General features: G+C 51.1%; 1 protein-coding gene across 1 annotated transcript in view; it reads right to left on the bottom strand.

Annotated features, from left to right (window-relative positions):
* Window positions 1-27,504, bottom strand: part of NIBAN2 (niban apoptosis regulator 2) — a 101,035-nt gene that overhangs the window by 37,962 nt on the left and 35,569 nt on the right. The window contains exons 2-3 of the mRNA XM_050926339.1: window positions 15,827-15,957; window positions 757-885 (exon numbers count right to left, since the gene is read on the bottom strand). Of these exons, the coding sequence (XP_050782296.1) occupies window positions 757-885; window positions 15,827-15,957 (260 nt within the window). The remainder of the gene's footprint in view (window positions 1-756; window positions 886-15,826; window positions 15,958-27,504) is intronic.

The following is a 27,504-nucleotide window of genomic DNA, read 5'->3' as shown; positions in this document are numbered from 1 at the left end:
TCTGTAAGGCAAGACCTGTTCCTTGCTCCTCACCCTTGTTTTTGGCAGGGGTTAATAGGCTAAGGCTCGCCCATACAGACCTTCTAGCATCTGATTCTTGTGGCGTGGGTGCATGTGCATGGGAACCTACTGTGACTGTGGGATACTCACTGGTGTGAACGGTAACCAGGTCAGCAGGTGCCTGCACCTTGCTGGAGGATTGTGATGGGGGAAAGGAAGTGGTTGTCTTTGATACATCTCCCACAGAAGTGCAATAAGATAGACTGCTCCCTGCGGGGGATGTCCCATGCTGGAGATCAATGGGCTCCAGGGAATTCTACTGCATCATGGGAACACGACATCTCAAGCTCAGCCGTCCCCATTGGCGAGGGAGTGTCTCAGGGCTCAGGACTGCTTTTCAACTGGTGCAGCAGTCAAAGGAAGCCAAGAAGTTGTTCAAAGCTTCCGTTCAGTTCCCCAGCTCTGTGACGCCAGCCTGGTTACTTAAGTCCATTTCTCAACTGGAGACAGCAGACGTGCTCAAGGAGGTCTTGCTTTGAAGCGCTAAGTGCACTGAGTGAACTGGCTAAGCGTCATTCATGTGCAAGAGCTGTTTGAACAGCTGTTGCTGAAGGCTCCTTGGCAGGAGGAGAGCTTCTTTAAGGGGTACATTCCCTGGCAGGCGCTACCTGTGCTGAACAGGCCTCCTGGACAAACACACCCACCACAAAGCAGAGAGGGAAGGGGAGAGGGGTGGAGAAGCAGTGAGGGCCTCACCAGTTTGTTCTCGTATAGCACCAGGCCATAGTTGTGTGGCACAACGCTGAAGCGGTTTCGCCACTTCTTGTTTTCCTCCACGTACTGGAAGAGGTTCCCCGAGATGATGACGCGGTCCTCCAGAGGAACCTGCACAGAGGGAGGAGACATAGCACAGTGAGCGGAGGAGGAAGGAGAATTGATGGTACATTGGAGAAACCAAATTCAGGGGAGCCAAAGCACGTACGCCAGCTGGGGATCTGGCCTCTGGCCCTTATGCCAAAAAACGCTTAGCTCTTATACTGCATGGCGTTTTCTACTTATAGCTCAAGAGCTAGGTAAGCGTGATCCTCATTTTTTAGAGACAAGGAAGTGGCGGCAGAGAGGCAAAGCGACTTGCCCAAGGTTACACAGCAGGTCAGTGGCAGGATTAGATCCCAGGTCTCTTGATTCTCTGTCTGGAGAAATACTCCAAAGCCTAGAGCTGGAAGAGTCCAGTGGGTGCTAACGAACACCTCATACATCACACTTGCCTTCAGACTCCTCATGCTCATTACAATCCCCCTCCCGCTCCAGAAAAGCACATCATTCAACTTATTGATCTGTATCACAGTAACGCCTAGACCCCAATACAGATCACATATTACTGCACGTAGCAAGAAATTCTCCCTATGTGACCCACAACCCCCTTAATGCCAACTGGCAAGGACATTACAAGAATATGCCGATTCGGGTCCATACATTCTGGTTCACCAAAGAATATCATGTGAGGTTTTCAAGGAAAGTCAGGGTCACACTGTAAAATGTATCCAGAGATACTATATAAGGAGTTATGTGTATATATACTGAAAAGATGTTCTTAGATTCTTATCACAGCAGAAGTAGAGAAACTGGTTTTCTCTCCCACACAAGAGGTTTATTCACTTGTCTCTGTCAGATGTAAATTAAACATCATAAACTAGGACAGTGGATACCCATTTATATAGGATGTTATTGAAGTCAACAAGGAAGCAGCACAGAGGCAAAACAAGCCCCAGGGTGTTCTCCTGTCTCTGAGCACAGGACAATGAGCTTCGGGGATATAAATAGATGGCAAAGATGACACTCCTCATCCTACACCTAGGACATAAATGGGCAGTGCATTTTCATTCATTCAGCCAGCTTGGTTCAAGATGCGGCAGCAAGCATAGGGTGGGATAAGCTTCTTTAGATAAGAGAGTAACTTGTGAGTTAAGTTTAATCTCTAGAAAGCACGTTATGGTTTAGTTTTATAAGTAACCCTTTTTTTCCAACTCATTATCTCCCGACTCTTTAGTCTTTGATAATAAACCTATGGCTTTCACTATCAATATATCTCAGTGCTGTGATATTAACCAAGGTGCTGGATCCCGAGTTGATTCACACAAGCTAGTGTGTACAGTGTTCTTTTGGGGACCGCAGACCTGGCATTTGTGAGATTGTTGGGTGGATAAGCGGCTGAACATTGCAGGAGAACGCTTCAAAGTGTCTCAGGGACCGGGGCACACTTATTGCCAAGCTGCAAAGCAAGATGAGGGCTGGCAGAGTCCAGATGAGTGTGCTTGCATGACTAATAGGCTAGTGGTATCACGGAACTGACACCCAGCAAAGCACAAGCAAGACGCCCTTTTGCTGGAGGCAGGGGGTAGCAAAGGAACTCACAATCCTGGGTACCCCGAAACAGTCACACCCTACCCAGAAGGATTTATAATCTAACTGCGTAAGGCATAGCATTGGAGGTGAACAGATTAGTGGCCTACGGTCACACAGCAGGTCAGTGGTGGGAATAGGAGTCAGGTCATCCTTGTCCCAGTCTGGACAAAGACCCATCCATTGGACTAGGCGGCCTTCAACTTTCTAAGCTTTTTGCCCTGAAAGCTCCTGTGTGTTAGAACTTGTTATGTGAACGCAAACACAGACTTGCCCAATGATCCGAGAGAATTCACGTCTCAAGGGAATTTTTATGACCCATGGAATATAAACAAGAGCAAAAAGCACTTCTTGTGGAGATTGTCTCTCTCTCAGTCTTGTAGCCAAGTTTTCAGCAATGAAAGTCAGCGAAAAGGATCAGTATTTGGAAGATACTACACAGGCGTAAGTGATCTAAATCCACAGACTCTGCCTCCCCCCAGTAATATTTCAGATGGGAAGCTGAGGCACAAAGACTAAGGATATGTTTTCACTGCAGAGTTAACTCAGGCTCCTGCCACACACAAAACCCTGTCCGCTGAGTTTAGGGGTGCTTTTAAGCAGGCTAGCTGGCCGGGCTGGGGGTGCGGGTTAGAGCTCAGGTTCCACTTTCACTCTGGCTGGCAGTGAAGTACCCACTTTGCAGTGCGGACTCAGACTAAGCCATTTGAATGCTGATAATCCACCAATGCCTTCCTGCAATGCCCCCCCTTGTGTCCAGAAGGACAGACAAGTCTGCCCACAATTCACTGGGAATGAATCATACAGCAGCCCAGCTGACTGCAGCACAAAGCACCATGGGATATACCTCCAGCAGTCCTAGTGACACATGGGGAAGCAAAGCACCAGTGAGGATGCAGTAACTGATATGGCTTTGCAGGGGGGTTGCTCACACATAAACTAGGCTAACTCAGTTGCTGATCACCCAAGTTAACCCTACAGTAAGGGATCACTGTAAAGGGGATGTCTACACTGCACGGTAAACTCAAGGTTAGAACTCAAGTTAGCAGATCACGGGTTTGTTAACCTAGGGCTTGACCATCTATGCTCCTTTGTAACCCCAAGTTAAGGAGTGTTGAATCCTGGGTCCCAACCTGGGGCTCCAGCATCTACACTGTATTATGCAGGCCCAAGTCCAATCACCCTTATCCCAGACTTCCTTGCATCCTCCAAAAAATGTGGCAGCCCTAGCCCTTTGTTTGTGGTGCAGCCTGGGAAAACTTGACTGTCCAGAGGACAAGAAGTTGGTCTATGGGATACTTTTGGCAGACTCCCAGACCATGGGTCCAAGGGGCTGTATTTACACTGCAAAGCAATAGGTTTTGAATCCTGGGTCCCAGCTTGACTAAGGCTTGGACCCCCTTGTAGTCCTGGGACCCTGAGTTAAAGCAATGTGTTACACTTGAGCCTCAGTTCAAACCCTGGACTTACACTGCAGCGTAGACATAACCTCAGTGGTTTGTCCAAAGTCTGTGGCAGAGCAGGGAATTGAACCAGGATCTTCAGAGTCCCAAGCTAGCGCTCTAACCACTGGACCACCATTCAGAGGCAGAGCAAGTTAAAAAGTAACACCAACTTGGATGCTACTGCTGCTCACACTCTTTCTCTCTCCCCAGCCTTTTAATATATTCACTATGTTTTTTTTAAACAACTTTCTTGTAGGTGTGTCGCATGTCAGTGGGAACAAACAACAAGGTAAACTGAGTGGCAAAATATATCGGGCAAAACCAGATCAGCATCCACCGAGAGAGACAGAATTTTTCCTTCACTCTTTCAGTTCTAGTAATCTGGGTGTTGCCTGTACCAATACTAGGTATAAAATGGCAGATAAAAGTGTAATTGTTAACTTGACAGTGTCCCTTAAAGAGACTTGCCTGTGGTCACACAGCTAGACCAAGGCAGAGCCATAAAAAGAACCCAGGAGTCCTGTTTCCCATAATCAACATTCCCTCTAGGGTCATTATCCAGGGTTTTATAGCAACAGTAAATAGACTGGCTAATTCAATTTTAAAAAAAAGCATCAGGCAGTTCTACTTTTCCAAGGTACTTGGAAAAAAGGTGCAAGTAGAAAATACAGTTAAGGAGGTGATGAATTCAAGGGGGTCGGTAGATTAATGGTAAGCTAATCATAAGGCAAACAAGTGGGGTTTTTGACAGAACAAGGATTAAAAGCCCAAGGGGAGAGAGAAGCGCATGGAAACCCAAGGCCTGGTACACAGACTATGCAACAGGACATTCAGCAAGAACACCCCACTGCATACACCCTCCGAACAAGATCTCTCACACCCCCATGCAGGTACTGGGATGAGAAGCTTTTAGGTGGAGCCTCCGTAGTTAGGAGTGAGTACATTTCTCTAGCAGGGTGGCTTGTCGCAGTCTGTGCTCAGAGCACCGCCCCATAGCCAGAGCTGCAGAGCCCCTCTGAAGTCAGCCTTGCACTCACAGGGTGTGGCGTGAATGCGATGCACATGGGTGGTGGCTCTTTAAAACCAAGTGTTTATTTATAGCAGATGCCCTGTGCAGGCTGAGGCCAGACCCAGATGGATACAATGTTCAGACAAACCCTTTGGTGCTGAGGTTGATGTACCAGATCCCCTGCAGAAAGGAGCTGGGTTTCAGTGCTAACCACTGAGAACTGAAACAGGGCCTACAGGACCAGCACGTCAGACTCCAAGCAATGGAAATCAAGGCAGCCCCTGGGGGAGGAGAGGCTGTCCCAAGGATCTGAGAGCTACGTCCTAGCATCAGTTCCTCATGAATTGTTTCTTCCAAAGATTAATCACAACTAGAAGCACTTTCTGGCCTACATTCAAGAGACCCACATTCCACCAGATTGGCCAGCCCTGCCCTTCCCTCCCCATGTAGCGATCCAATACCCACCGCCATTCAGAGATGCACTGGGAGATAGGGGTCTCGTCGGGACCAAGCAGAAGCCAAGGAGTGGGGAGGAGGGGGCCATGGGCAATGGCTTCTATTGCAACCCCAACATTCTGGACACCCGCTTTTAAAGTAGTCACAACCCATTTAACATCACTGGTCCTCTTGAGATTATATGAGGAGACCACTAACAGCAGCCCCTGCAATCAGCACATACTGACCCTGCCACAGGACATGAGTCACTGTTACAGCCAGTCAGTGTCCATAGACTCCAGTGGCTGCTGGTCACAGGGACACAAATCCCGGTCCACTATGCCCAAGCATGAGACAGCATCTCATTTCGAAGCAGAAAAGCAAATCTGCCACCTCCTGTGGTGACCTGCTATTGATTCCTGCAAGTCTTTGACCAAAAAACGCCACCAAGTCATGAAAAGCCAGAGATGTGGCCTGTGATAGAAGATGACCAAGAGCTTGTCTACACAGGGATACTGGAGCAGAATAGCGAGTGTGGAGGGATTACTCCGTAATAGCTACTCCAGTCTCCCTAAACCTGTCGTGAGTCACAGTAGTCACCCCACATCAGGGTAAGCTCACTCTCCTGAACAACAGGAAGTTGGAATGCCCAGATTTCCTGGGACCCCACGTTCTACTCTCTCCTCTTTTCTAAAGGAGAATCAGCGCAGTTCACACGGTGCAGACGTCCTTCAGAGGACATCTTACAATCAGCATCCCTGCCGGCTGAGCACGCGAATTAACGCTCTCACAGCATCATCTGTAAACAGCAGAAGTTTGCCCTGGGGTCCTTGGCCAACAATCCCCTCGCCCATGCCAAACGCCAGTTTGCCGCCACTTTCCCCCTGCCCCAACTGACCCAGCCAGGCAGTCTATGGTTTGAGCGTTTTGGGATCCTAAGGGATCAAAGGCCCTAGATAAGTGCAAGTTATTCCATGGAGCGTCTGTCCAGCCGGGGCGGGCATTTGTCCCTGGGCAGAGAGACAGCAGTGCAATTATGTGCTTCGATAGTTTACATTCGGGAGAGCAGGGGATCAGCTGGAACACCAAGCTTATTACATAAAATAAACCAACCAACCAAACAATGAGCTGCTGCAAACAGCTGAAGGATAATTGATCCGCCTTCCTGCAGCTGCCAGTTACCATAATGACTCAAGAGGTGCTGCGGCCCACTAACAGAACCCTTGAAATATTTTTGTGGTGGTTCATTTAACACCGTTAACAGGTGATTCAGGAGACTCCTGGGGCCTGACATCCCTCTACCCCCTCGCCCCCTGCCAGAATGAACACATTATCCTGCAGGAGGTAGTTAACGGCACTATCAATGAGACAGCATTACCCACACCAGGAACAGGGGAGGGAAAGAGGCAGGGGCGACACCAGCCATGTAAGCCGGCTGGTGGAGGGTGTGGTTGAATGATGGGGGCAGATCATATTTAAGGTTTAGGGTGGGGGGATCCAAACACACCCATTCCCCGGTATCGTCAAATCCAGGTCCCTCCACTGGCTTTATAGGGATACTCATTTCTCTGCTTTGTCAGGAAGAACAAAGAATTCAGTATTTTAATTATTTACAAATGCCCCCAAAATACTGAGGCTCTCCAAGCGCTTTGCAAATACGGAGCCAGGCAGCACTTTCAGTGTTAGCCAGGTTTGAAGATGGGGACACTGAGGCAGAGAGAGCCTGCTAAAGAGACTTGCCCAAAGTCACTGAGTTAGACAGGGAACACGCAGCTCCTGATTGCCACCCTGGGCTCTAACCACTACGCCATACTTCCCCTCACTGAGAGAACGTGTGGGCAGACCGGAGACCTTGCTGAATCTCAGCCTAAGCAGGAAGTGCTGGAAGGGCCCAGGATCCAGACATGCCTAGTGTGTTTCTGTGCTTCCAGTTTGCACCACTCTGCCGAGTGCTGGAAACGGGCACCGCACGACAACATGCCATCGCCTCTGGTGAGCGCTTACAGCTCATCAGCCCTACCAGCCTTACTGGCCAAACTGCCAATTGGACCCTCTGACCCCGAGTCAGCACGTCTCCGCACAGTCGAAGCAGGAACACCAGCCAGTCAGGCAATTTCCAGAGGCAAACGGGACATCAACTTCCCTTGGACTATCTGGCAACTGCCTTCCTAGGTCTCTGTTTTCAGTGTATTGCAGGGGGAGTAGACCCCGCAGGTGTTTGCCGAGATCAAGATTTTCCTCCTCTCTCAACTCCTACGACCTATAATCCTAAAATCCAACCACTGTTAATGAGTTTCTCCCCATCCCGGTATGAGCCAGAAGAGGAAGCCAGGTTGTGAAGTTAAAAAATACATTGGCGTGTCCAGGGAGTTCTGGAGAGAGGTCAGAGATTCAGCAAGGGAATTTCTCCGGGGAGTGAGGAGAAGAGCAGCCAGGTGATATTGCCTTGAGAGACCGATTGCAAGCAAGGAGGCCGAAAAGGGACAGCAAGAGACGCCGTATTTATTCGTTTGTTAGTGAGAACAGTTTGTCTGACACTCACAGCACATGATCGCTCACATGCGCACAGCATCTGGGCACATGTTGCTTCTGCTCAGTTTCCCATCAACCATTATCCTACGAGCAGGGCATGGCTGGCTTGCCCACATTGGTAAAGCATCTCTAAGCTCTAGATACAAGGGAGTGACTCCTGGATGACTAGCGAGGCCTGAGCGGCGTTCCTCAGATCTGCAGCGTGGCGCAGGGTTTAGTAGCGTCTCATGTTGCCAACACCTAAGCTTGTCCAGCTCTCAGTTTGGCTACTTCCTCTCTACCCTCTTGCCCACAAGTTGCCATCACTAGTCCCAAGTCTTCAGACATACGGAGCCAGGCAGTCTAGGCAACCAGCCAACAGCAGCGATGACTAACGCTGTGCGCTGGGGCTCCGCAGGGACCCCAACAAGTCCAACTCTCTGTACTGCAGTTGATTTTCAGGGGCTTGTGTGATAAAGGGAGACAATTACAGCACGACCCCAATTAGAAACTGAAATACCACGAGACTACAAGAGCAGACGTCATCTTTAATACCGAGCAACGGCCCACGAACGTTATAGGGCTCCGCGCTATAACGTTCCAGTGCTCACTGGCGTGAAATGCCTGTTGAATCAAGACTGATCATTGCAGGCTGGAACCTGTAGTATTCATAGACTGCACCTCTGTATTAAAGATGAAGCCAGCTGCAATCTGTTCTGTTTTACGAACATTATGTGCAGCGTTCTGGGTGGGCAGAGCACAGTAGCCATGGCTTTAGCCCGTCTCTAAAGGAAACCAGGTCAGAGTCTTGAGAAGCCCTGCTCTCAGATTGCAGTCCCCCTACCCATCTACTTTTACATGGCATGTTCATCACGTCTTGCATTATTGCTTTCCACTTAGGGGCAGATACCTTTTCCCACCTGCTCTGTAACTACAGGACGCAATATGCAGAGTCCAAACTTGATCCCTTGCTGGGGACTGGCTTCATAAACTTTATCTCTGTGTGTTCAGCTCAAACCTCCTGCCCCTGACTGCTCCTAGGGTTCCTCCCTTAGGACCGCTCAGCTCATACCCTAGATCCTCACTCCTTTATTATCCAGGTGAAGTAATAAACCACCAGCCCTGGTGAGTCAGCAGAAGCCACTTCATACCCCACCTTCCTGGAAAAGGCTTTCAGGCAAACACTGGCTGCCTGTTATGCCCCCCCCCTCCAACCCCCCATCTGAGAGCTACTGAGCAGAGATCTCGGAGTTAATCTGAATTTAAAAAGCAAGTTACAAGCTCAGGACAGGACAGCTCAGCTTCACTCCCCTCTCCACCCTCTTCCTTGAGATTTCCATTTAGCGAGGCCTTGGTGTCAACCAGAGACACATTAATCCACAGGGCCTTATTACGCAGGCACACCGTCATTCTGGCAGGCTGCCCAGGCAGGGATATCAAAAGCAGGCTGGGAGGCGGACAGCACTGAGAAACTCAAAATGCTCCTATGGGTGCTTGGCAGGAAGAACTGAGGGTTTGTTCGTGAACAAAATCCTCTTGCTTCCTGGAGGGGTCCCATCCTTGCAGCGCTCCTTCAGAATAGGACCAGGCTACTAGCTGGAAGCCAAGTCACAGCCACAAGCCGGCCTTTCCCAAAGCAGCAAGTGGTCCAAACCTGTGGGGCCAGAGTTCCAAGGGCTCAGCACCTCCAATCAGGGCCAGATTGGAGAGTGCGCTCAGCACCCAGTGTGCCAATGAACCTGGCCCCGGCTGTGGGTGCTGAGCCCTGAAGATTCTGCCCCCAGCATAGGAAGGGCTGATCGCATACCCCGCTCCCTGCACCTCGAGTCAATGAGCATGATAGCTACTCAGCACCATTCAGGATCAGGCCAAAGATTTGGCTGTGCAAGCCAGCAATCACCTCTGGAACCTGGAATGGCTGGAGGTTTCGCAGCAACTGCGAGAAGCTAAACTGATCTCCCCGCAGCAGATCAGCAGTGGAATGTCCTATTTATATAACCATCTGGTTTTAAAGTTACACCATGTCCCTGACCTCTGCGACTCGTTTCCATTTCTCAGACATTCCACAGCCGCTAGCTGGGATTTATGACACAGGCAACCTTTAAGCGGCACTCACTGGGAGGGCTGGGTGTATCACGTTTGGTGATGCACCCAGCACTTGTGAATGCCGGGGCCTCGTTCCTCACAGGGGTCTCATTCATCCTCTGTTTATTTTGCCTAACACACCCACTGAGCAGACTGTAACATGCACCTGCACCACCCTCTATTGTGACATCCTTGCTGCTACGGGACAGGCTAACACCCAGAGCTGGATACATACCACGCAGGTTACGTGTGTGTCTTGTCTGCTCTACACTCGACATTAAAGATGCCACAACATTTTCTAGAAGAGTAGGCGTGTGCCTGAGTCACCTGGGCTAGATGTTCCCTTTCCCCATGAGATTGTGTACAGTGTGCCATTACGTGGTTGCCCTCCACCCCAGAGGTGGCTGCATTACAGTACTGGACGCTCAGCACTATGTGCTTATCTGGGGTTCGAGTCTGAACTTTCTCACTGGTGTAAGTCCATAGACTTCTGTGGAGACTTTACACCAACGTAAACCTGATCAAACTCTGACTCGGTGCTTGTGAAGAACTTTGGGCTCCTAAAGAAAAAAAAAATCCTCCTCCACCCTGACCTGAACCCAACCCCAGCTCCCTTCACCCCATATCAGAATCAGTGAAAGGCTGGTGAATTCCACCAATACCGCAGTTGTGTGGTGTCTCTCTCTCTCTATTAAGGGTGGAACATACAGTTGTCTTGTCCATCCTAGACTTTACCCACCGTCACGACTCCAGCAGTGAGCATGAGCGATGAACAGGGCTCCAAAAGCAGCAGGCGTTTAGCGATCACGATGCCATCTGTCATTGAGCCTTTGTTATGGTGGCACCTAGCTGCTCCTAATCGAAGTCAGGCCCCATTGTGCTAGGTGCTGTACAAACTCAGTGACAGTATCAGCTCCAAAGAGTTTACAGAACCAGCTCTCAGGAGAGCTCCCATCAGCAGGGCAGTGCTGGTAACAGCCGGGGCCAGCTCCAGCATTCGGCGACAGGGCCTTCCCTCTGAGAGGGACTGAGGGACCTGCTGCCAAATTGCTGCCGAAGAGCCAGGCGTGCCGTCCCTTTCCGTTGGCCGCCCCAAGCACCTGCTTCCTTCACTGTTGCCTGAAGCCGGCCCTGGTAACAGCAATGGCTAGAAATCTCAGGGAAAAGAGGCTACTGTAGACCCAGTCAGGGAGGTTATGTTGTAACAGGAAAGTGGGGTGCCTTTGGTTCCTGAGCCCAGCATCCATGGCTGGGCTCCCTGTCTTCTTCTGGACACCCCATTCACTCACACCTCCTGTGGCTACACTTTGCCAGTTAATCAGCATTGTGAGCTCTCCCCAGAGACCCCAGCATTCCTACCATGCGGGCAAGCATGCACGAGAGGGTGTAGGCGTCCAGAGAAGTTACTTAGTCCCCTTGGGACCCACCTCTAGTTCTGAATCCAGGTCCCGGGGAGGAGACTGCGGGAACGGGAGCAGGACTCAGGAACAGAAGGCCTGTTCATTGGGACAGCAGCTGTGTGCATGATCCTCTGGGCACGCCTTTGAGTTACCGTTACCTAGCGAGGCTGCACTGCCACAGGCACTGACAGGTACAAAGCCCGCCACGCCAACTCCAAAGGCCAGGCTAGCCCCACCAGCCTCCACTTCCCTTACGGGAGCTCACCAATATTGACAGCGAGTTTCTGATCCTTCCCATCAAGAGCACTGTGCCTCCAAGTGCTGTACAGAGCTACTGCAAACACCCCACTTCCAGAGCCAGGCGAGGCGGACAGAGGGAGAGAGAAAAATGAGGAGGCGCAGGCCAGGGAGAAGAGAGGTTTCCAGCAGCCATGTGAAGTTACAGTAGATGTACTGGATTGCTCTTCTGACTCTCCAAGGCGACTGTTCTGGAGCGGAAGGCGGTCTGGCTGCAGAGAAGGAGGCTCTTGCGCTAACAGAGCTGTTACAAGAAGATGACAAAGATGGCTGGCACTAACTGAACAGCTACAGAGGAAGAAAAAAGCAGCCCTCAGGATCCCCTGCAATGCCATGGAGAGCAAGTGTCGGCACATGGGCTGGGCTGGCAGCCGAGGTGACCGAACGAGCGTCCCAGATCCAGAGCACTGCACTGGTAGGGCTACAAAGGCCATCAAGCCATGTGCTTCATTTTGTTCCAGAACATCCCCATTTCGCGGCCACAGAGTGGCAGTGGTGGGGCTCAGGAAGAGTCCCAGAGCGCCTCCCCAGAAGGAAGCTCTGGATAAACAAAATACAAACACACTGAAGTGTTCAGAGCAGAGGTTGCGACTTGTGCCAGTCTTAATGCTCTCTAAACAGGCTCTCACGTGGATCACTGCTGTGGGAGGGGAACTCAGGCCCAGCAGAGCTGCTTCCCATGGCGTGTTCACTTGAGTTAACAACCATTACGAGACACTTTCAAGACAGTAACCAGAAAGTCCAAAGCTGCTGCAGCCTGCCACGATGGGCACATGCTTTGCAGGCCCGAAGCACAAGCCAGCCCCTGGTTAACGCATACTCCACCCTTTCATGAAGAGTTGTGAAGCGCCTGGAGGTCATTGGAGGGAAGGTACCATGTAAACAGGCCTCAAATGCCCCCCACAAGGCTGTTCTCCCCTACTTTACCAGAGGGGGAAAGTGGCACAGAGTGGGAGAGAGATTTGCCCAAGGTCACACAGCAAGTCTATGGCAGAGAAAAAGGAAAGCTCCCAGATCCTCCAACCCACAATCCTGTGCCTTGACCACATGAGCATCTTCTCCCTGGCAGTCCTGATTTAGGTGGAGTGGCATGTGTACAAGAGACAAATTGCCCCAGCATCCAGACCACCACACCCGAATCTCATTTCAGTCTAGAACTCGGAAGCTGTTGACAAGATTCTCCTGGGGTCCCCGCAAAGCCCACGGCTCTCCCACGTGTTTATGCAGCACCATCCTGAGCAGCGGCATCTATGCGCTTGCAGAGGGATCACACTTAACTATGTGAGCAATGGCAGAAGTTTAACCCACCGCTTAACCCACCTGGAGCCGGAAGGTTGTTGCAACACAGAATCATTCTTCTCAGTGTGATCTTATCCTGCGTATAAATTCCCCTCTCCTGCCCATCCCCATTCATCCTGCCCCAGGTTTGTTACAGTCAGTCTTGGAAGTATTAGACTCTAAATGGGTGACAGGTAAATGAAATTTACCGAGGGGATGTTAAAAGATAGACAAGCGGGGCCCATGCTTGCTGATAATTAAAATCTACCAAGCGAGCACGCGCTAAATGCTCTAATCAAATAGCATTATCTGGTGCAACTTGGCTTCTGAAATGCCACTTCCAAACATTATATCTGAGGGTTTGGTTTGTTTCCTGCTAGTAAAAGAGTCAGACAAACTAATATGGATACTCATTTCTAAGTATCAGCTGAAATCAAAACTAATCCTTCCCAGCCTAATTATAGGCCCAGAAGGAGCAATTTCCCTTCCCTCTTCTAACCAAAGGCTTCCAACCTCGCACAGCCTGGTATTTCCTGTCTCTGGCTCTTTGTTTATGGTTGAAGTTCACATTCTCTTCCCCCTGCAGTGGGAACAGGTCTGAGCTGCAGACAGGATGAGTGGCACCACTGAACGGGTGAAGAATTGAAACCCAAATGCTCCTCCCCACCCTGGAAAAATATCAGCCAGAGTGGAAACAATGCAAACCTAGCTTGAATCTTAAAGGTCTCCAAGATTCAGTCACGGGCAGCAGCCCAAAAAGGAGGGTGCGACCCTACCCACTATATCCATCAGCAACAAACATCACAAGGGTGTCTATACTCCGGAAGTTTCTGAAACCTTCCTGTTTGTAACATAGCACGAGAGACGGAACTCATGATGCCTGTCTCTCTGCAGGGCCAGGGCTACATCTACTTGGACTGCAAGCTCTTTGGAGCAGGGATGTTTTGTGTTGCGTTTGTACAGCACCTAGCACAATAGGCCCATGACTGGCGACTCTCTCAGTGCAACCACAATACAAATCAATCTGTGCATCAGTAGTTGTGTGTTGATCAGAAGTGCCTCTGAGCAAGGCCCAGACTCTGGTCAGACTACCATCAATTGCAATAATGCATTCGTTTTAGACTGTACCTTGGTCCTCCTAGCCCAGTGGTAGGAAACCTATGGCACGCATGCTGAAGGCAGGACGCAAGCTGATTTTCAGTGGCACTCACACTGCCTGGATCCTGGCCACCGGTCCAGGGGGCTCTGCATTTTAATTTAATTTTAAATGAAGCTTCTTAAATATTTTAAAAACCTTATTTACTTTATATACAACAATTGTTTCATGATATATAATACACTTATAGAAAGAGACCTTCTAAAAACATTCAAATGTATTACTGGCATGTGAAACCTCAAATCAGAGTGAATAAATGAAGACTTGGCACACCACTTCTGAAAGATTGCAGACCCCTGTCCTAGCCTATCGCACACCGCAAGATAGCTGTGCTAATTAACTTTGTGCTCTAGTACATGACCAGGTTAACTCTTTAGCTGCTGGCTCATTTCAGTGTGACATCTAGAATAATAAGCTAGTAAGTACTGGCAGGGGCAAGGTGTTCAAAGCTTCCTGCTTCAGTCTCCAGCGCTTCGCCTAGCTACATTTGCATCTGGACACTGGAAAAGCAGGCGTGTGATTTTACACGAGGGGGATGGGAGGCCGGAGGGAACGGATGGCAGGCTATGCTCTGAATATAGGAATTTGCATACTTAGTCAGACCCAGTGTCCGTCTGGTCCAGTACCTACCTGACACTGGCCAGTAACTCATGCCTCTGAAGGTGGTTTACTGCCTGCTTTGGGGTCAAATGGGAGAATCTGTCTTCCCAGCATTAGGTCTCCAAATCCCCCTAGTTAGGGAGACTGGCTTATGCCCTGAAACAGGATATTCCCAAATTTGTCAGCAGCAGCTGTAACAGCACAGTCTCGTTATCCATGTAAGGATCCAATCTCCGAAGCTCTCGTCCCTAGCCCCTTGCTGCAGGGAGCATGCTTCTGGATGCAAAACTGCCATCATCTATGCAGATGGAAATTCTCTCTCAGATACACCTATCCTCCCAGAGCTCACTCCCTCGAACGTCTGTGGCACCTCAGGCAAGGTGCCCGTGTTGCTCCATACTGGCAGTTTGGAGCCACAATGGGCATTAGCAGTCAGACATACAAGGGAGTCCAGTGAAAGGCAAAGTGGGGCTGCAATGCATGGCACCTCCAGGGAGCCCTTTCACTCCCTCTGTGGCTAGGGGAAATGAATCACATTGCACACAGCCGCAATTAAGTCACTTGACTCACTTGGGAAGGAAAAGCCAAGGCTGGAACTTGGGTCAGAGGCAAGCTGCGGGGTGAAGGGCCTGTACCAGCTCCTGGCCTGGAGTAGGAGTCCCAGAAGTGTCTAAAGCTAGAAGATTCTGCTCCCCCAGAATGAGCCCCAGAGCTTCAACCACCTATGGTGGGACTGGCCGCTTGCCGTGCCCCCCTTCAAACACACATCCCATAAGCACAAGGGTTCAACTCCAACGCCGCAGTTTGGCTTGACTTGCTGGAAGAACTTGGCCTTTCCCCACTAGAGAGGTGAAATTTTCCACTCCAGCTTTCTCCCGGATCTCACACTGGAAGATCCCCACCAGGAAGGCCTGCTCTCACAGCACTGAAAAATGCATCATTGCTGACGCTCCCGGCAGCAGACTTGCCTGCGGCATCTGCCTCCCATCCCCGTGAGCCCACCTTTCAGCTACATTTGGGCATGCACAACGCTCCCAGAGCCAAAGCTTCATCGACACTGAATCTGGATCCGTTCTGTGGCCCAACTCCATTTCTGCATTCAGGTCTGAGTGCAAAGATGTTGCAGGGAGCAGCAACCCAAGCCAGCATCTGGAGCAGAGCGGAGCCAGAGATCCCAGGACAGGGCAATGAGGAGCCTCTCCCTTACCTTGCGGTGGAGCAGCTGGGACTGAGGCCCTCCGTTGCCCTCGATTTCATACCGGACGCTGTTGAAGAGTGCGACTCCATACTGTTCCTCGTAAAACTGGCAGAATTCTCCCAGCACCTTCCCGGTTTTCTCTGAAAGTCAAAATGGAGAGAGGTTTAACACAGATTGCCTGACTTCAAAACACATCAAAGACCCCACAGACACGCAGGCTACAAACCCCCTCTTCCATCTGCTGGGGAGACTCCTCGAGTCACTTTGCACTTTAACATGAAAGCCTGGGACCGGTTCGAGATTATTAGTAAGGAAGTGTCTCACTTCCTGCAGCTCTGGGGGACTATCTACCAGCTAAAAGCAGCCCTATCATGATGGTTAGCATATCATTGGCCATCTGTTTGTGGGCTCATGGGCACGGGGGCGGGGGGACAGGGTTGCGTGTGTTAGTGGAATCATCTTACTCCGATGAGCAGCCGGTGGGTTACTGAGTAATCCATACACACTCTATTGCATTAGCAGGACTTGTGGTCATTTCTCCTCCTAGTCTAGATACCTTCCACATTTAAAACAACCCCCTCTCCCACTAAGTCCAACTTTTCTTTTGATCACAATACTCCTGGAAGACCTATGCTGAAGAACTCACTTGCACCTAAGCTAGGACCATGTAGTCTTCCAGTTTGCAATAAACGGCTCTTTACTGTGTCTGCCTGCATTTCTACTGCACACATCACGGTGCCAGATACATAAGCAGGAGTCCTTCTGCCCTGACCATCCAGCCCTGTCTTGCGTTAGTGGTTGTGCCAAGTGGGGTCACTTTGGCATATGCCTTCCTCGTGCCCACATGCCCCACTCTTAGCTCTTAGAGGGATGGACAGGAAGAGGCATGAGAGAAAGATGATGCTTTTGCTACTTTTTGGGTGCAACGTGACAGGCTCATGCAGGACACTGCTCACTGGGGAATTCCACCTCTACCAAGAATGTCTTAAAAACTGTCTTCCGAGTGGCCCGGGTAACCTCAAAGTCCATCACCTGTTATGTTACTTCAGTGCTGCCTGTTTCCTCCTCCTCCCATTCTGAATGTGCCAGGAGAAGTCAGCCAACCAGAGGCCATCTGGGAAGTTTCTAGCACACCCCACAGTCCAGCCCGGGTTATGGAAGGAAACCCACCAAGTGCCCACGGGAGCTGTTCCAGTGCACCTGCCAGCAGCCTATCATTCACGCGCTGCCCAGGAGGCCTTCCCGGCCTGAAGGGGAGGTTCCATTCTCTTATTGCAGGACACTTGTCACCTGCATGTTCCCAGTCTGGCCCCAAACTCAGCTCTCTCACTGGTGAAGGGAGGGCAGCTTTCGCCACATGTGACCTGCCCCCGGGTGCAGGCGCTCAGCACGTCCTACTGAATCAAACAGCCCTGGGCCAGGTCAGTCACATTTCCATCAGCGTCTGATCTGCAAACAAACCCGAATCGTGCAGCTCAGAATGGAGTGGTGAATAAGGCATGTGGGCAGACTGTGCCACTCAAAATATTTTCCCATTCCTAGTGCCAGCAATACCAGTGACCTTTGCCAGGAGGCAGAGCTGGCCAGCACCCAGAGTGCCACCCTCCCTACTGGGAGTCATGCTCCTGTCTTTGGAAACAGAGGCCAAGATGCAGAGTAGAGGGATGCAGGAAAGACTCCTACAGAGACTCCAGAAACCCTGGTTTGGTCATATAGTGTCAGGTGGGAACTCAATAACAGTTTTGTTTCATACAAGAACAGTCACTGGTGGACTTGGGGCAAGAGATGGTGGAAATCACAGGGGAATTTCAGTACAACGTACCCCTGGGACCAAGTGACAATATATTCAAAACTAAGGTCTGCTCTACAGTTAAACTTGTTATTGGCATAGCTGTGTTGGTTAGGGCTGTGATTTTCATGCTGGTATAAACCCTGATATATGGGCATAAGAGTGCTTTTGCCAGCATAATGTGATGAACTGGGAAAGTTCTTAATGTTTTCTCTGAGTACTGTGTTGGTGCCTCAGTGTCCCCATGGCAGTTCTTAAGTATCTGGCAGAGCAAAGGGCCAGGGCACCTAAATGCCTGGCACTCTGTCTCCTAGCAACTGATGGCCTGGGCCCCTCCTCTGCAAAGGTGCCAGCTGAACGTGTTGGAGACAAAGGGATCAGGTAACCTCCTGGCCCAGGAAAGGGGCTGAGCAGAGAGGAGGGGCTGGGAGGGGTGGTTAGTCTGAAGCTGGCTGGGGTCAAAAAGTGAAGTGCAAACGTGGGGGGTCTGGTTCACTGCCTCCCAGAATGGACCCGGCCGAGGGGTCCGGTTCGCTGTATCTACAAGCTCTGTTTTAGACCCTGTTCCTGTCATCAAATAACCCTCTGTTTTACTGGCCGGCTAAGAGTCACATCTGACTGCAAAGTGGGGGTGCAGAACCCGGTGGCTTCCCCAGGACCCCACTGAGGCGGGCTCGCTGTGGAAAGCGCACGGAGGGGCAAAGAATGCTAAATGCTCCAAAAAAAGACCCAGAAGGTAAAGACGTGTAAGCTTCTTGCCCTAAACAAGTCTGCTTCAAGGAAGAGAAGGCTCCCCAAAGTCCTGACTGGCTTTGTGGGGAGCAGTTCCAGAGCATCGCCCGGTAACTCCGTGACACATAGCTTTTGTCTCAGGGAACTGGCGAGTTCCCACGTCTCAGGGAATCACTTTGCCGGGAGAAACTCTGTTATACTAGTGTAAGTGGTTTCTGCACTATGAAGATTTGCCAGTATAACTCTGCTGGTATAGCTATGCCAGCAAAACTTTTCTAGTGTGGGCAAGGCCCCAGGTGTCCCTCCTGCCCTGCTCCCAGTCTAACACACAAGCTGTTCCATACCAAAAGGAGAACTTTCTATCGGGGTGGTAAATACTCGGTAACTTACATTGGCATGAACCAGACAGCCTCTACCACCGACGCTCCCCCACCACCCAGCCAGGATTTCTCCACTGTATCACAGGCCAGATACTGATTGCAGTTCAAGATTCTTCCTTGGCTCAGTTTGCTGTTAGGGACCCACGATCCAAATTCATTTCCCACTGTCACCATGACATTTCAAAATAACCATCACACGCAGCGTGGCAACAGCTGGCAAGTACTAGGCCCATTTGTTCCAATATGTATTTGATCAGGGAAGTTCCTCCCCAGCTCTTTGGGATTCCGCAAAGAACTCCCTTAACCGCTCTGGAGGATACCAAGTAGTTCATGCTGGCCACCAACTTGGTTGATACCAGAGAGTTCCAGAGCTAAAAAGCATGAACCTCTGCAGTTAGGTTTGGAAGCTGGGCTGGTTCAGAGTCAAACTCGCATCCAGTGTGGGTCCAGCAGAGGCAGAACACGTTGAGCAGCCGGTTATACTAGCAAAGTCACTAACAGCAGGACAACACCAATGAGCCAGACACACGTGGAGCAATTCTCAGCTGCCCCAAGGCTTCTTCTAGGAGAAAACCCTTCTCACATCAAAGCTTGTTTGTGTTGCAGCCTAAGATCAGCCCTCAGACCTGAGACTCCCACCTGCTTCCTCTCCTAGTGTCGGGAGCACTTGGAGCTTCCTGCAGCTCTGGGACTCCCCAAGGGGCAGCTGCCCCCCCCCCCCCCGGGAAGAAGGCCTTACCATGACGGCACATGGCCTCAATTCACACCACTATAAGAGTCTTCCGGGCCACGCCCCTCTTGCCCTCTGCGATAATGGCTTCTGATAGAGAGATGGCAATGCAGACCCTGTGATTATAGCTTTGATAATGAAACTGCAGGATGGGGCTTGGCTGCGTCATACACCGACCTGGTAATGAGCAGGGAGAAAGGTTGCCCTCCCTACCCCACCTCCAGGGCAGTGCTCAGCGCAGACACTGTATTTAACTGGGGCCTAAAAAGGCAAACCAACAGCTGAGACAGGCTCTGAAGTTACCAGTCGCAGCCCCCAGCTGAGGGGCGTTCTATAATCCTCTGCCAGCTCCAAACCCAACAGTTGTCCAGCAACCACCACAGACCCCTGCTCCACTGCTACCTACTCCCGATCGTTCCAGAACATGCCTGCCCATTAGCTCCCCAGGGAAGATGCAAAGCAAAACGTACACAAGCCGCTCCCCAGATAAAACAAGTTCAGCACTTCCAGAAACTCTGCACGCCCCAGCAATACCGTCATCTGGGCCAGTCGCTGCTTTCCAGCAGGGCATTTCAAAGGGACCTGAAGGGAGTTCAGTGGGATTCAGCTGCCTAATTCCCTTTTGGTTCCTTTACAAAGTCCCAACCCCCATTCAGTTTAGGCCCCAGTCATGCTGCCACTGAAATCAATAGGACTTTATCTATTATCAGTTTTCCCCATGTGCTCACACATATGCTAAAGCACCTACCTAGGAAAGACAGCCCCTGCCCCAAACAGCTCCCAGTCCATGTTCCACAAGGCAACAGGGGTGATACCAGAACAGGATGCCATGGGGATGCCACTCAACGTGCAGTAGTAGTCAAAAAAGCACATAGAATGTTGGGAATCATTGAGAAAGGGATAGAGAATAAGACAGAAAATATCATATTGCCCCTCTATAAATCCATGGTACGCCCACACCTTGAATTGTGTGTGCAGATCTGGTCACTCCAACTCAAAAAAGAGATATTGAAATTGGAAAAAGTTCAGAAAAGGGCAACAAAAATGATTAGGGGTATGGAACGACTGCTGTATGAGGGGAGATTAATACGACTGGGACTTTTCAGTTTGGAAAAGAGACGACTAAGTGGGGAGATGATAGAAGTCTATAAAACCATGATAGATGTGGAGAAAGTAAATAAGGGAGTGTTATTTACTCCTTCTCGTAACACAAGAACTAAGGGTCACCAAATGAAATTAATAGGCAGCAGGTTTAAAACAAACAAAAGGAAGTATTTTTTTTTTCACACAACACACAGTCAATCTGTGGAACTCCTTACCAGAGAAGGTTATGAAGGTCAAGACTATAACAGAGTTAAAAAAAGAACTAGATAAGTTCACGAAGGATAGGTCCACCAATGGCTATTAGGCAGGATGGGCAGGGATGGTGTCCCTAGCCTCTGTTCGCCAGAAGCTGGGAATGGGCGACGGGATGGATCACTTGATGATTCCCTGTTCCGTTCATTCCCACCTGGGGCACCTGGCATTGGCCACTGTCGGAAGACAGGATTCTGGGCTAGATGGACCTTTGGTCTGACCCAGTGTGGCCGTTCTTGGGAACAATAAGATTGCATGGTTACTCATTAAGGCACGCACGCCTTGGGCATACCCAGACACTGCAGTGGGAGCAGGATTGGGCTGCTTGGTTGTAAGTTCCTCGGGGCAGGGACCTTGCCTGGTCGGTCTGTACATTACTGTGCACACCTCCATAGAAGGAGGATTTATTACACTAAGAACCAGAATGGTTTTGACAGACTACTTCATCCCAGTACCTTCACTGGGAAGGCTCTGAAATCTCTATCTGTCTACCCCTCCATCTCATCTCTGACACATAGCTGGCCCTTCGCCCCAAGACCACGCGGCACTTGCACACTAGCAGGGCATACAAAGAGAGCGCCGGGCACACGAGGGCCGGGTCTCTGCTACAGCCTGCTCTGCTTCACCCATCCACCAGCCAGGCTGTCAGAAGGTTCAGGATGGATGAGCAGAGCCGCGTCTCTGGCGTGTGACTTTTCCCTCCATACTGCATCCAAGACAGAGCCGCTGAATACACGTCCCCGTCACGTGGGAGAAGGCTGATCTACCGAGGGAAGCTACTGAGTGCAGTCAGCAAGGCTGCCCGTACCACTCCCATGCCAGGGATGGGACAATATAAACTCTCCCAGCTGTCGTGGCTGCTTTTTCCCAGTGATTATGTCTGCACGGCATGGGAAGCTGGGTCCCTCTATGCACATTGCAGAAGGGCAGGGAAGGTCCCCTTTGGACTCTTGCTTGAAAGCCAAGACATGAAGGGACCACTGTCCATTGAACAGACACCACCTGAGAACTATTCTATTCCCGGCTCTGACACTGCCTCTTTGTGCAACCTTGGGCAAGTGACTTACCCTTTGGTGCCTCAGTTTTTCTTCCATCTCCACAACACTGGGACTTAACCACCTCTGAGTTGCCATGGACTTCAGTGGGAGCAGAGTTAGGCCAATGCCCAGCCCTGCTAAAACTCCCACCCTCCATGCAGTGTCTTAGCCCCAGTGTAGTTGTGGGTTACACGCTTATTAACGCTAGATACAAAAAAAAGCCTGAGATCCCAGAGGCAGGAAATTCCAGACATTAAGATTGTTCTGTCAATACTAGCAGGCCCGTATTGCACATCCTGTAGAGTGAGTGTAATAAAGGACAGTGGTTATGGAGGAAGAATGGTGGTGTTATGATATAAACCAGAGGTGGGCAAATTACGGTCCGTGGGCCAGATCTGGCCCCTCTGGGTTTTGGATCCGGCCCCCAGGATTGCCCCCCGTGCCGCTCCAGGAAGCAGCTGGCACCACGTCCCTGCAGCCCCTGGGGAAGGGGAGGCAGAGGGCTCCACGCGCTGCCCTCGCCTGTGGGTACCTCCCCTGAAGCTCCTGTTGGCCAGGAACAGGGAACCGTGGCCAACAGGAGCTTCAGGGGAGGTACCTACAGGCAAGGGCAGCGTGCAGAGCCCTCTGCCCCCTCTCACCCACAGGCTGCAGGGACGTGGCACCGGCTGCTTCCCGGAGCAGTGCAGGGGCGGGGCTGGGAGCAGGGCCCGCTGCGCACCACTACCACCCCAGAGCCGCTCCAGGTAAGCGGCACTGGGCCAGAGCCCACACTCCGAACCTCTCCTGCACCCCACACCCCAACCCCCTGTCCTGAGCCCCCTGCTGCACCTCGCACCCCTCCTGCACCCCAACCCCCTGCCCCAGCCCTACACTCATGGCCCCGCATGCAATTTCCCCACCCAGATGTGGCCCTCAGGTCAAAAAATTTGCCCACTCCTGGTATAAACAGAGGCTGCAGAGACTTTTCACTCCTCAAGTGAGGAAAGACCTAACAGTATAGCTGGGGAGAGGTCACGGAGTTAATCTTATAGGGTTCCACACCCCCTCCCATGAATTGCTTAAGTTTCTTTAAGCGAAGAAAGAAACTTGGGAGGAAAACGGCTCGCATGCCTTGCCAGCTCAGTGGGCTTTGAGCAGGGCTCAGGGATACTTCTAACCACTTACGGAAGCAGCCCTGCGTACGTGCTTAGCGGCACATTGAAGACACTTTCCTACAGCGCATGCAGCCTGAACACAGACCATCTGAGGTTGGCATCAGTAATGGGACTAGCCTCCATGGAGGGTAGGGAAGAGACAGGCTGCAGAAGAGCAGGGAAGGTGCATAGTATAACAGAGCCTGCTCTTCCACTGCAGCCATAGATACCTCCCCAAACGGCCTCTGCACCACCACACCTGCTCCAGCAGGGCTCTGGCTTTTCCAGCCACAACCCAGGCCTTAGAGAGAACATGTTTAGATCAGGATCTGTACAGATCCCACCGCACCTCCCCACCCCCTCTCCCAACTCTTGCTTGTAGGATCGTCCATCCACTCGGATCCATTCTGCGATGGAGTTTGTGACAAGCCCAGGCATCTGCCTTAGTGAATTGCCCCTAGCAGAGGACAAAAGGCATCAGGCTGGCAAAGCAGAGCTTTCCTTAAGGTGAGCTGAGCAGAAAGGGTGAGACACAAACTCAGAGCCAGTCTGGGAGCGTCTAAGCAGGTACTTTCTGCTTTTGAGAGGCAACAGCTGCGTTTCACAGGGATTCTTTCAAACAAAATCCTTTCCCAGGCGAACCACCATTGGGGAATTAGAGGAAAAGGCTTTCGGTCACTTTAACAAACCCACGCCTTTGTGCAGACAGTGTGCTCCAGCCAGGGAGCCCTGCCAGGTTTCACTGCTGGGACCACCGCACACAAGGGTTTCCTGTGGCTATCAGCAATGGCTGGAGGATTTGGGGTGGGGGGCAGGGTGAAACCACTGTGCGCTTTTGCCTCTGCTCTTTGGCTTTAAGAGGCATACAGACAAGCCATTTTTACAATGGCTCTCAGAGTGCACGAAAGGGAATTGTACCGGTATGGCACAGGGGACCTCGCTCACCTGCTAAGGGCCAATGACACCCGCTAAGGCAAGGAACAGGATGGGAACGCTGCAGGGGCTTCCCACACCTGGCAGATCTCGCCCACGGGGTTCAGCAGCACCCGGAACACACCAAGCAGGCATCCTGGGGCTTGCGGACTCCAGCGGGAAGGCGAGTGAGTTCACCTACCAAACAGCTTGGCTGCGGGTGAGTTTTGTCGTCCCCCCCTCCCGCCACACACACACACACACACAAGTGCTCTCTGATTGGTGCAAAGTACCAGGGGAAGAAGTGCCTCTGCTGGTTCAAACTGGGGACTAAGGTTTGGAACAACTCCGTGGTCTCTTCTGGGCTATTGGCTCCTCCTGTGGAAGTGACCCAAAAGTGACTCCGCTGCATGGAGTGATCAAACAGCTCCCTATCCCCATGAGACAGGAGCTTCCCCCACCTCCCCCGCCCAAATCCTTCCTCTCAGGAGAGGAGACATGGGGGGTCTAGCATGCATCCCATCCCCAAAGTCAGCTGAAGAGATGGAGTCCTGTCAATAAGGCACTGGGCTGGGAGCCAGGAGATCTGGGTTCCATTCTCAGCTGTGCAAGAGACCTGCTATGAGACCACAAGCAGGTCACTTTCTCTCTCCGACTCAGCTCCCCATCTGGGATGCTTAAACTGAAGGGTTTTTTGGGACAGGGACCATCTCACTGGGCAGCAGTTAATGGTGGGGCTCTGGCCTTCATCAAGGCCTCCACGAGATACCTCAGTACAACTGGCATTAGATAGCGAACAAACAGTTTGGTCCTTCCCCAGCTCCAGAGACTGGGCCCAAGTGTCCTCCAGCACCTGTGGCAACGCACCCCTGCCCCCACCCCAACCAACTGGGTTTACCAGAACAGAAAGCAGTTAGCAGCCGAAACACCAAGCAAGGGAAGAGAAGGCCTGTTCCTTCCCGCTGCCCTGCAGCAAGCGGGCAGGACATGAATGGCAAGGAAGACTGGTGCAACCTCTCTGTGCTGCCATCTGAGAGAATTCCACAACCCTTCAAGCCAGCTGGAAGCTCTCTGGGCTGCAGTACTACAGAGGAACATTGCATCAGATCTCCCTTGGTACCAGGGTCTCATCTCTCCCACACACGCCAAGGGTGAGCAATTACAGGCAAAGGCCCCTTCGCTTTCTCAGCACCACAACAGGAATGCCTGATCAGCACCTGAGCAGGTGGACACTTGGCCAGTGTTCAGGAAGGACAGGCATGTCCCAGCCATGGACTAACTGAAGCAGATCACACAGGGAGGGTCCTCTAGGGAGGATCATTGCAGGCATTTCCATGGGGAGGTGGGCACAGAGATGGAGCCGTGAGCAAGCGGTCCCAGCGAGCTTAGGCTAGAGAACTGCAGACAGGTCTGTCAGCTGGCTCTGGAGAGATTTTAGGTTCTTTGGGTAGCCAGGCTCCCAGGGTGAGTCCTATGCAGCGGAAGTCTCCTGGTCCTTGAGGGGAAGCAAGGCTCCACATGGGTGCCTCTTCATTGCACTGTTCACCGGGGTCCCTTTGACATATACAATCCCACTCACCTGTCCACGTAAATCTGGGACCTCCCACGCTGTGTTCCCATCCCCTCCCAAATAACTACCCTGGAGGGAAAAAAAAAAAAGCCTTGATACACGTCACACAGAATCTAGTTCACGGTTAAACTCGTCATGAGAACTACAGTGGTGCAACTCCCAGACTCCAGCACAGACTCCCTGTCAAAACACATGGCAAGAGGGATCGAGGCAGCGTCTGCTTTGTGTTTCAGACTCCCCACATCTCCTGAGCTCCTCACACAGCCCCCTCTTGCATTGGGGAGCCAGAGTCTACGTGGCATTTAGTCAATATAAGTGACTTTTGTGGGGCTTTTGACCCTTCCCTTGCCTCTTAGTCAGTGCTGTGGTTTAAAAAAAAATCCTGTTTAAAGAACTAGCTAATTCTCTCCTGCTGTGTGAGGGATCCACACAAATAGAGGGACTGACCTACTATAAAGAGGGGAGGAATAAAGGGCCGGGGAGAGTCAAAAACAGTGCACCAAACTACACAAAGTGTTGTCAAGTGTGTGCAGACAGACACAGCCCCTTTCACTGGACCCTCGCTGAGGGAGGCCACTGGTTTTACAGCCCCAAAGTTTCGCTGTTCCCTTGGTTTGAGAACAGTTTAAAATCAGAAATGCAGAATCACAAACTCTATATCCATATATCCACTGGAGAAAGGAAACCCACCCCCATTTCAACCTCCCGGCATTAGTCACATCAGTTGCACAGCACCCCACATTTGAGGCGCGACTGGTGGAGGGGTATGGTCCCGTGTAGGAGGCGACAGAATGGAATGAGACGAATAACTCTAACCTCACTTGTAATTATAGGAGGGAAAACAGGGCGATTTAAAGGCGCTAGGATCCCTTTAAGAATCACTTCTGCGGCGTTCTGCAGGGGTCCAACAGGTACGGTAGCATCAACCAGGGCTCGGGGGCAGGTAGGAGCCACCTTCTGCACCACACACTAGGCTTGCCACAGTCACCATTAAGGCCCAGCGATCAAGTTAACAGGCTAGTGAGTTTTGCTACTCAAAGGGCAGCCCTACTGCTAGAGAGCAGGAGGGTCAGTTTAGCACAAACACACACTACGCAAGTGATACCCTTCCCCACCCCGAATCCCCAGCTCTGCTGATGCACTGCCTCGGTTCCCATTTGTTGCAGCCCCTGCAAGCAGAGCCTGGCCCTGTTCCCAGTCGCATGCCCGACCAGGTGGGAAGACTATCATCCACATGGCTGGAGAGATCAAGTGTTTCCCTTACTTAGGATGCGAATGCGTGCCTCGTTCTCCAGCAGTCCCTGCACTAAGCCTTTTAATGTGATCCCACGCAGAACACTTCCACTTCGCTCTCCTTTGGGCTGATTTCAAAGTAAAAAACTTGGACTCCTTCGAGGCATCACTCGTATGGTGTCGGGGTATGTGAGTGCTCTGCATTCCGGCTCCTTTCTCTGATCAGCTCCACCTGGATCAGAAAAACTCCTCTTCGACTTGCTTCATATGGAGCAGGCCGAGCACAGGTGGCTTTCAGCTCCGTGCTCCTTGCTTCCCTCCTCGCGGAGCGAAGCAAAAGAGGTGGTGGTAGCAGGTTCTCTTCTCTATAGGGAAGACAGCAGGCAAGATGCACTGGGCCAGAACATCAGGAAGCAGGAGGAGGTGCCCTAGAATGCCTGCAAACCCAGGAGTATGGATTAAAAACCAACCACTCGAGTAATCCTCCTCCTCCTGGAATGTAAGGAGAAGGTTAAACAAAGTTGTTCCCAACACTAGAACTACTCAAAGATTTTCCATAGACCCCTTTTTTTGGATGAAAGAATTTTTCCATCTACAGTTTGCCTATTTGTCAAAAGTTCATAGGAAATTAACATTTTTCAACGTTTCCTGCAAAAAAAAAATCCATTTATATTTTCCAGCCAGCTCTACTCAGCGAGTTTCTCCAACTGCTGGCTTTAGACTCACAATTGGAGCCTACATACGCCACAAGTTAGCATTAAATAAACCAACTGATGTGGACACAGGCAGGTCCTCTATTTATTTTCTAATCT

The sequence above is a fragment of the Gopherus flavomarginatus genome, chromosome 17, assembly GCF_025201925.1.
Source record: "Gopherus flavomarginatus isolate rGopFla2 chromosome 17, rGopFla2.mat.asm, whole genome shotgun sequence".
NCBI lineage: Eukaryota > Metazoa > Chordata > Testudines > Testudinidae > Gopherus > Gopherus flavomarginatus.
The sequence above is the reverse complement of the archived record's forward strand: the minus strand, read 5'-3'. Positions and strand labels throughout refer to the sequence as shown.